This window comes from Lontra canadensis, unplaced genomic scaffold, assembly GCF_010015895.1.
Source record: "Lontra canadensis isolate GAN:19392208 unplaced genomic scaffold, GSC_riverotter_1.0 scaffold120, whole genome shotgun sequence".
Lineage (NCBI taxonomy): Eukaryota > Metazoa > Chordata > Mammalia > Carnivora > Mustelidae > Lontra > Lontra canadensis.
The window spans coordinates 2322238-2332625 of record NW_022631114.1 but is presented as its reverse complement, the minus strand read 5'-3'; the positions used below and the strand labels follow the sequence as shown (position 1 = coordinate 2332625).

The 10388-nt window shown below is 46.2% G+C and overlaps 1 protein-coding gene across 3 annotated transcripts in view; it reads right to left on the bottom strand.

Annotated features, from left to right (window-relative positions):
• Window positions 1-7291: 7291 nt before the first annotated feature.
• Window positions 7292-10388, bottom strand: part of SIPA1L2 (signal induced proliferation associated 1 like 2) — a 213070-nt gene continuing 209973 nt past the window's right edge. For all 3 annotated transcript variants that reach the window (XM_032841144.1, XM_032841145.1, XM_032841146.1), the window contains 2 exons: window positions 9550-9631; window positions 7292-7501 (listed from right to left, as the gene is read on the bottom strand). In XM_032841144.1, the coding sequence (XP_032697035.1) occupies window positions 7355-7501; window positions 9550-9631 (229 nt within the window). In that variant the 3' untranslated portion in view covers window positions 7292-7354. The remainder of the gene's footprint in view (window positions 7502-9549; window positions 9632-10388) is intronic.

The following is a 10388-nucleotide window of genomic DNA, read 5'->3' as shown; positions in this document are numbered from 1 at the left end:
CTTCATTTTTAATTGTGATGAAATGCACATGACACTACATGTACCGTCTTAACCATTTTTAAAGGTACAGTGCGGCAGCACTAAGCACATTCACACTGTACACCACCATCACACCATCCATCCACAGAGCTCTGTTTATCTTCCCAAACTCCCCTAACTCTGTCCCCATTAAATAACAGCTTCCTATTTCTCCTCCCTCAGCCCTGGCAACCGCCATTCTACTTTCCATCTCTGTGAAGTTGACTATTATAAGGACCCCGTGTACCGGGGATCAGAGAGGATTTGTCCCTTTGTATCTGGTTTATTTTACCCTGCATGATGTCCTCAAGCTTTGTCTGTGTTGTGGCAAGTGTAGGAATTTCCTTCCTTTTTAAGGTAGAATAAAATTCCATTGTGTGGATAGATCACGTTTTGCTTATCCACTCATCCATACATGGACCCTTGCGTTGTTTCCGTCTTTTGGCTACTGTCAATAATGCAGCTGCAAACATGGGTGTGCAAATATCTGTTCAAGTTCCTGCTTTCAGTTTTTTGGGGGGTAATGACCAGAAGTGGAGTTGCTGGGTCAAATGCTCATTCTAGGTTGAATTTTTTAGGAAGGGCCAAACTGTTTTCCACAGTGGCTGCACCATATCCCATTCTCGTCAACAACACGAGAGTTCCATTTTCTTCCCATCGTCGCCAACACTCGTTCCAAGTGTCCATTCCTTTATAATATGATTCATCACAAGGCAAAACTCTGGAGGAACAAGGCCATGTATGATGAAGTCTCGGAGAAGAATAAAGGCAACGGGTTTCCACAAGAGCTAAGGGTTACTGCAGGAAGGGTGAGGAGTCAAGATTTCCAAGCAAGAATATTGAAAATGGTCACTTATACTGGAAAAAATCCTTTATAAATAAAATGTACATCTATAAGTGTGATGTTCACATCCATTAATAGAATGTATTTATGTGGTAGAATGAAGTTCATGTACCCAAATTGGTTCTTTGGACAAAAGAAGGGAGGATTCTTATAGACATCTTTCCACATGTGGCTATGTTAGTGGATAGTATTTAAGCAATATAATCTTGCATTTGGAAATCAGTCAAGAGCAGGAATGATCCTCATACAAACGATGAGACTGTAGACAATTAGGGCAGCCAAGTTTAGTTCGGTTGTACATTTCAGGGCAAATCAGTGAAGAGGCTCTTGCTTCAAAAGAATAGAACAAGATCTGTTAAATTAGGGAGAAACACTTCATTTCAGAGCTCATCTCAATGGGATCAGTATAAACAGTGTGGCCCCATACACACCAGTCTCTTTACCTGGGTCCCCACCAAGTCTCCACTTTGCCCAGCCACTCAGAAATGAAATGGTTTGAGGACAACGTTGGCTGAGCAATGGTCTTCAGATAGTTCAACAGTAGCAAAAAAAAAAAAAAAAAAAAAAATAGAATCAAGTGGGAGTTGGGGAGGCTAAACCAACTGGCTTCAGTGCCCTGCTGTAGGCAAGTGCCTCTTCCTCTCCGGAATAGTGCTATTTGAGTTCTCAAGTACTTAATTTAAAGGGATAAAGAATGCCCAGCCTTGGAATTCTGGAGTCATGGAAGTGGGGACTCTGAGTCTCTGCCTGCTGTTTGGCAAGCCCTCAGCCCAGATGGGGTTCCGTAATGACTGCTACAAGGTGTCTAATCAGATCCTAGAAGAGCACATGACTGTCATGTTTAATTAATCCCAATTTAATGGAGCATTCAGCGAGGTCCCTCTTGGTTTCCTATCACTGATCACGGTTGCGGAGAAGAGGGACCAGCACCCAGCAGCCCAAACCCTATTTCTGTGATGTGCAGTGATAGAGGAGACCGCTGGGGTCTGAAATCTCCATCTGCAGGTGTGTATTTGTAGCCATACTCTCTCTGAGGCAGCCCTGTTTCAGCTGAGACAGATAATGAACTGAAAGGCTACAACTGGGAATGCCCCTCGAGCACAGGCTTCATCATGATTTCACTGCATGTGAGGAGGCCAAGAGAGCAGCGGAATATTCAGACAACAAAATCACCAGTGCCTAACCGTCCAATCGATGGGTATCAATGACCAGGATATAGGTAATCTAACCCTTAATTTTGTTCTTTAATAACTCAGCTCTAGTTTATCAGCAAAAGGACATTTTCAGGTCAAGGGAGCTGATGATTTTTTTATTTGCTCTTCTGAAAACCCGAGCTGCTCCGCACATTGTAGGCAGGTCTCTGGTATTATGGATGAGAACCAGAGGCTGGTGTGCTTCTGGGTCTGCAAACAGCTGTACCAAAACCTTGAGTGTAAGGATTTAAGAGGGCAGTGCCTTTTCGGATATTAAGATAAACTGGAAGGGCTTAAAGGATTTTTTTGTTTTTTTATTTTTATTTTTTTATTTTTACTCCCAAGTATTTTTTATTTTTACCCCCAAATCTTCCATGTTAAAAATGCAAGGATGTCATCTTTGGGGGTGATGATTTGAGCCTTTTTTAAAATTCATAAAAAGACTTTTCTTTGTGCTTAAGCTTTTGCCTAATTCCCATTGTTGAGAAGCCAGGAAGCTTGGTCTTTGGGTTAATTTGGAGGTCACAGGTCAGAAACCCAACCCATGCCTTGGATTTGGGCAGATTTCTTGCCATTTTCCATCCCGTGGAGCATAAACAAACACATTTACCTCCCACCTGCCTCTAAGCAGGTGTTGAATGAAACCCAGTCAACTCTATTAACTTTCTTTTCCACTACTGAGTAGCACACCTGAACACTAGATCTAGGGGAGTGGTTTTAAGTTTTTAAGCCCCAAATCCACAAGCACTCAAGCAACCTGCAGCTTACCCTTGACAATAATTCCAAGGTGCAAATGTAAAAATCTGTATCACTTCCTTTGGTTCCTCCCCCATCCCCAACTTGGAAATTCTCAAGGACATACATTGGCTTGACCTCAGCAGATCTGAGATTATCTCATAATCTCCAGAAGCTGGAACTTGCCTCTTACAAGTTTTGCTCCAAAATATTTCATGATGACTCCAGTGGTGAGGATGGCAGCTGTAAAGATGGCAGCTTGTTTGTAGTGACATGCCCTCCATCTGGTTGGGAACAAAAGTTGGGTTGACTCTACAAAGGTCTATGTCCACAGTTTCTCCAAAACTAGGGAATTCATGGCTGGTCAGTCTAAATTTGATGTCAGCACTCACTCTAAACCACAATTCCAGGTTTTTCAGGGTCATATTTTTATACCAGGAACAAGTCATTTTAATATCCCCATATTCCAATATTAGCCAGTTATAGCTCTTCATGAAGAAGTCATCAAGAGTATTATTCTTAGTGTCTTTTTATAGATAATCTCTTTGAATCTATAGATAGGAAGCCATAGTTTTATGGCTCTGAGTTTGATGAAGGCTTTGGCTATTGATAGATAATCAATTTCTGCATTTTAATGGGCTAGCAGAACAACAAGACTCCTGGCATTTCAAAGGAGAATTGTGAGGTCAGCAAAAGCAGGCCTGGGATTATACCCCTCCCAAATTCAACTTGTATTTTTAATGATGAACCTGCTCCTTGATACGAATAGCAGGATGGAAGCCTCTAAAATACAAATTAACTCTGTCACATAGTTGACTGGCCTTAATACACAATAGATTACTCCATATGGTTGGAAAAAAACCTGCTGGATATTAATTATTCCAAAGTAAAAAATAATTCTAGTGGATATATTCCAATGTTTAATTAGTTTGTACTCGGTGAACGTTCCAGAAAGTCAAAGTGTTTCGTTGGTGAAGGGTACATTTTGTAACCAACAGTGTTCACTAGGATGCCAAGTTGCACAAAAACACATGTACTAGAGGTGTGTGAGGAGATTTTTCTATGGCCTGGCTGTTGACTGGAAGCACGCCTTTGGAAAAACTTGAACCAACATCATTCTGGCCATTCTTTGGCACGACCCTTTAGGGGTGGACTTGAGAGATGATTTAATCTTTTGCCAGTGTAGACTGAGAAGTATGTCTTCAAAAAATACCTTCTGGTTTTGTCTGCAGGTACATGGTAGAAAGGTGGGATGGTTCTCCATTCAGCTAGGTTTTGGTCAGGTTCCTCTTTTCTCTAAACATCAACATTTCTGTCTGCTTCATGCCCTCTATAGCGCACGCATCCACTGCTGGTCAGTGATGCTCTCAGGCCCTTGCCAAGGACCACCTGTTGGTAAGCTTTTATTGAAGGTTGGCCAGATCTATGGAAAACTCTCTGATGAACATGGTGCCCATCCTTTCTTCTGATGTTTAGGGCTTATCCCTGAATCAAAACTTTCCCTTCTGTCTCCAACCCATCAGCAGTTCCGTGGGGTCTATCTTTCGAGTGTGACCCACTTATTTTCCTCCACCTGTCCCACCTCACTGTAGCTGTGATTGCCCACCTCTCCCTGGAACTGATCTCACATTTTTTTTTTTAAATTTTCATTAGTTTGGAGAGAAAGGGAGAGAGTGAGTGAGCACAGGGGTATGGGCACAGGGAGAGAATGTCCAGGAGACTGGCCATGGCGGTGGAGCCCAACATGGGGCTCGATCTTGCGACCCCGAGATCATGACCCGAGGTGAAACCAACAATTGGTCATTCAACCAACTGAACCACCGAGAGGCCCCTGGTCTCTCTTTTCTACTCTTTCTCTTATCCCAAGGGTCAGTCAGCTATGCTGGTGGGTGGCCTGAAAGCTAAGAGTGGAATGATCTTCCAGCTTTCCAGGGTAACCAGAATTTAAAAATATTAAAAATACTAAAATATAAAGAGACTAAATATTTACTATGTGCCCCCACACAGAAGTTTGCAGATACCTGTCCTAGGTGGTCCTTTCTCCTTCAGAGGTCCAAATAGTCACCCACTCCATTCATTCATCCATTTTCCTAATAGTCTTTTAAAAAATACAGATCTTATTTTGCACTTTCCTGCTTTAACAGTCTCCTTTTGACTTAGAACAAAATCCAGACTCTACCATAGCTTGTAATTCTTTGCTGATCTGGCTTTACCTATCTAACATGTCCCTATCATTTCCGCATTACTACCTACGTTCTGTGCATCCTGACTTTCTACAGCCTCAGGGCCCTTGAACTCTGTGGCCCCTCTATCCAGAATATTCTTCCCCCAGCTTCTCATGGCTGACTTTCTTTCCACCTTCGAAATCTCCCACCCATAGGCGTCTCCCCTGAGCACACTGTGTCTCAATCCCCGATCTGTGTAGAGGGAGTACATCTAATAATTATCCCACAGGCTGCTGTGCAGACATCAAAAGGGCCAGAACGGTGCCTGGCACATAGGACCCACCCAAACAATGTCAGCTGTTATAATGATTATTGAAGGAATCCATCCTAGGCACTCTGTATCTCTGCCTCTCACATTTTGAAATAATCTTATGTCCGTCCCCCCATACAGACTGCATACCTCTGGCAGATGGACCCCGCTGGGTCTTAACTCCTGTTGCTTGGCTCTTGGGCTCCTGGCACAGTGCCTGGCACACAGTGACAGGGAAGGGAGGGGGTGGAGAAGAACTCTCTCTGGTTCACAATGTCCTGACTCCCTGAAAAACTGCCTTCACTAGAGGCATTTTGGAAGCACACCTCAAGAAACAGCCTTAGGAAGCCCATTTGTACATCAGAGGAATGTTAAGAACATTTTTACTACACCTGTTAGGTGCACCCACAAAGGACATCCCTTGTAGGGTAAGTCCTAGAAATCACTTTCCTTCCTCCAAATTCTTGGTAAAACTTCTGTTCTCGGAAGGTTGAGAACTTTGTACCTTATGGGGCTCCCTTCCCACCTGGGCCCACCTTCCACGTCTTCTTCGTTCTATGTTTGATTCAAATGTATAGTTTATCTCTTCACGATTATTTTTCTAATTCTTATTCTTTTTGCCTTCTGTATTTTCTTGTAAGCAACACCCAAATTCCTGGCTGGGGTAAATCATTTAACTTGAGCCTCAGTTTCCTGAGTTGTAAGCAGGGGAATCCCGCTGGTGAAACGCACAGAGAGGAGTGTGTGGACACGAGTTATTCTTTCCTTCGAATGAGTCTGCGATTTGGTAAGAAGGTGGCAAAGCAGGAGTCAGGATTAAGACGCTAAATGACCCCAAACGCACTCTCATACACTCCGGTCACTGACACAGAGATACTACAGATCTACATTCACCTGATGACACCGTGACTGATGTGGCCTCTTTTGAACATTTATTAAAAAAGCAAAATGTATGTTCATCTCAAATAGAACAGTTAAAAATGGTAAAGCAATACAAAGGACTTGTTACTAGCAGCATCCAGTTGTTAGAATCTCCCGCCCTGCCTCTGCTCTGTTAGGGGCAAGCTCGGCTGTCCAAAGCTTGCTGCTGCCTACACCTCCCTCGTCGTAGTGCGGGTCAAACCAAAGTTTATAAAATTAACAATTTAAGGTTAAATAAGCTTAAATAAGGGCGTTAAATACAAGACACTTCCTCAGAGCTTCTGTACAAAGATAAACAAATTTGGCATTGTATACATGGGATTCTGCTGGCTCCCCGCCAACGGGAGGTTCTAGGAGGTTCTAGGACGTAAGCAGGCGTGCGCTACTCTCAGCAGAGCGTTAACTATACACAGTGAACTAAGAGTCGAAGGACTGCTTACTGAGCCATATACAAGGCATATGTATCTTTTTTTTTTTTTTTAAACTCAGAACACTTTTAATATTCAGGCACCGTTTGCTCCTGTAAATAAATAAGCCTCTAAATGAACTGCATTCAAACTAGTGTTAAAGACATCAGTGTTTCGTTTTGTTTTAATTTTCCCCACACGGCTTCTCCAGCTAGTTCCTGTCTCGTTCTTATTGCTATGATAATGTGGCTGAGAAATAAAACTACTGTACATCCAAAAAAATAGAGCACCTTTAACATTAAAGTATATGTCTGACTATCCGTCTCCGGGTTTATCTTACAATACTAAAGCCCCGACTGTGGTCAGTTGCTCTCACCATGGCTACCGGGTCACCCGATGCGCGGGACGCGGAGCCCCGCTCTCTCCCCTCTCCAGGGACGCCCGCGCCAGAGCGCCGGGACCCTGGGGTCCCACTCAGAGGCCCCAACCCACGCCGGGGTTTACATTCATCTCGACACCGGGAGTTACATTCACGCGCACACGGCCTCGCTGTCCCCACATGATTCCAGGAACGAGGGGCCTCCCTACCCTGCGGGGGTGGATGGTGCTGGACGGGGTGGGACGGCAAAGACACGTAGGACTGGCGGCAAGCACACGGAGAAACCACGCGTTGGAGAGTTCCCGGGGGCGGGGGGCGGGGGGCGCGGGGCGTCCCCCCGAGGCCCCAGCCCCACCGCCACCCCCGGCGGGCCAGGGCCGGGTTACGACTTTTTGTCGATGGTGTTGAAGAACCACTCGGTGAACTTGCGCAGCTGCGCGGTGGCCGTCTGCGACTCCTCCTGCAGCCGCCGGTTGTCCTGGCGCAGGTGCTGCACTTCGGCCTGGAGCACCGCCTTGTCCTGCTTCTCCTGGGGGGGTGCACACAGACGGCGTCACGCGCGAAGCGGCCGTCCCCTCCCCCGAGCCCTCCGCAAGACCCCTCTGCCCCTTCTGCTGTGACCCGCGGAACTGGGACTCCGCCATGAAAGCCTTTGAAACGGTTACCCTCGTGCCTGAAACTCCCTTCATCCTCACACGTCCAGATGAAACCCCGCTCTCCCCTGAGAACACTGCTTTCCCAGCTGCTCGCTAAGGGGAGAGAGGGGTCCCCCTGTTGCCGGAAGACTTGGGGCCTGGCATACAGCAAACAGCTTATCCCTCCGTGCCCAGGGTGGGGTTCTTCCCCAAAACTTCAGCTTCTCTGAGAAGTGGGGCATCAGGTTACAGGGCCTGCAGCCCCTGCTCACCACAATTATCTTCTCTTGTCTCCATTCCCTCCCATCACTAATGGAAGGTTCTAGAATGTAGTTTGCTTTTCTTCTCTCCCCTACCCCATGTCCTGTTTGTTGATGATTCCAAATCTAATCCAGTCTCTCCACCACTTCCTCCCTGTGATCTGGAAAAACCCACCCCTCCTCAAGCCCTTTCCCATGGCCACACCCTGTACCTTGCCATAACCCATAAACCGCATATCTTGCTCCTGCTTCAGCCTCCCACGTCCCGACCACCACCTCTTACCCTTTTAGAATCATCTCTCCAGCATCCACTCCTCCAATAATTATCTAATGTACCAGTCTTACCTTATTTTTGCTGTCCCCTGCCATGATAGCATGTCTCCTCACCCAGCTTATACTCTAGGTCCCTCAGTTTAATCCCATCCTACAGACACCCCAGGGGTTTTGTCTCTTTCTCTCTCTCCTTGTCTTGATTTCCTGTCTCAACTCTTATATATTCAACTCTTTAACTACCCTACACCTACAGCTGGAGGCAAGGGGATGTCCTAGTTTGCTTGGGACATTTCCGGTTCTAGTTCTCTAGATTCTATATCCCGGAACCTCCCCACTGCAGGCAAACTGTGACAGGTGGCCATCCAAGTGGGTGAGAGACACCTAACTCCGCCAACAGATGGTCACTTTAACCGAGGCTGCAAATTCAGGTGTACCTTCAGCCTTGCTTGGTAAATCCCATCAAGTATTACCCCGTGCATTTACACTACTCCATACCTTACCCTCTGACCCCAAGTCACTCCTTCTCCTTCCCACCACCACTCACTCTCAGCTCACGACTGGGAAAAAGAAACCATCAGAGGGGAGCCCTGTCAACCTATCTCTGACTACATGCGTGTGACCTATGTATGCATGGGAGTATGTTTGCACACACATGCCCACAGTGCTTTACCTACAAACTTTCCCCACTCCGAATCAAGGCCAGCTCCCGCCTTGGGCACTAGGTCAGGGCATCACCCCCCGGTTCTTCCCCCTGCCATTTTCTCCTTCACAACTGGATCATTCCACCAGCGTTGACACCGGCTATAATTTCTCCTTTCTTCAACAAACACAGCAGTGATAAAACCCTTCCTTGGACATCTCCCTGCTGCCCTCCCTCTGTCACACTCCGTTCCATTCCCATGGACAGCACAAGGCTACACAGTGCAGGGCTGATGATACAAGAAGGGCTCAGCAAATTAACTTCTGTGGGGACCGGCTGCACACACCTGGACACGCAGGGCAGAAGTTGTGAGGGTCAGGTAGCTGACTCCATGGGAATACAACAGCTCGGGGAAAACAGGCTTTCTGGCAGCAACTAACGCCTCTAAGGTCAGCTCCTGAATTGTTGGTACAACTGATCACTCATCGAACCAAAACACACTCGCCTGTGTGTTTCTACCTTGCTCTGAAGACTGGCAGCCCAGAGGGCTCACCCTTGTGCAGTCCTATTTCCTGCAATTCTTGGGTCCCCTTAGAGTGAAAAAATATAAGCTACAGGCTAGAAACAAGAATTAGACCTTAGGGGTCTCTGTTTGGCTTTGACTAGGGTGGTAATCTTTCCCGAGCGTCTTCATTTTTATTTCTACTGGTTGGAAGGGGGTGATTGTGCAGGACAGACTTCCGATGGTGGCTCTCGACAGGTCCCTCACCTTCCGAAGGTCCGTCTGCAGCTGTCGGAGAATCAGCTCCAGCTGATTGACCTTCCCTGTCAGTGTGGATGGAGACCGCTCCCTAGCGAAGAGAGGTGGAGTCAGAAGGATTCAAGGTCATCCAAGTACAGAAGCAACACTCTGTATTTTGTTGGTAAAGTTTTCACTCAAAGAATTTGCTTAGAGCCCAGTGAGGAAATAAATAATATTATGTCAGATTTGGAAAGGGAACTTATTGCTGTTTTGGTAGAAAATCCCTTCTGCAACTCTGTTGATTTAAAAAGAGATTCAGGGGGCGCCTGGGTGGCTCAGATGTTAAGCGTCTGCCTTTGGTTTGGGTCATGATCCAGGGTCCTGGGATAGAGTCCCGAATCAGGCTCCCTCCTCAGCGGGAAGCCTGCTTCTCCTCTCCTACTCCCCCTGCTTGTGTTCCCTCTCTTGCTCTCTCTCTCTCTCTCTAATAAATAAACAAAATATTTTTTAAAAAGGGACTCAGAACCTGCAGGTATGTATGTTGGTAACAAACACAGAAGACAGATTATCTAAATCAGTTTAGTCAACTGAAACTAGGTAGACCATTGAGGTCCTGGGAATCAAATAGAGATTCGACTTCCCCAGTTTGTTTTTCTCTGTCAAGAAAATATCGTAAAGGTCATTACCAAGATGAGTGGGCCAGTTAAGGGTCACACGAGTTCATATAAAAGTTGGAATCAGGTAAAGAATATAGACCCCGTGAGTGATAAACATGCCAAGAATATAGGGCAACGAGATGGTTCTTTCGGGTGAGGCCAGGGTCAAGGACCAGGCTGCGGCGGGGAGCTGTGCCCTTGGCAGGCCTG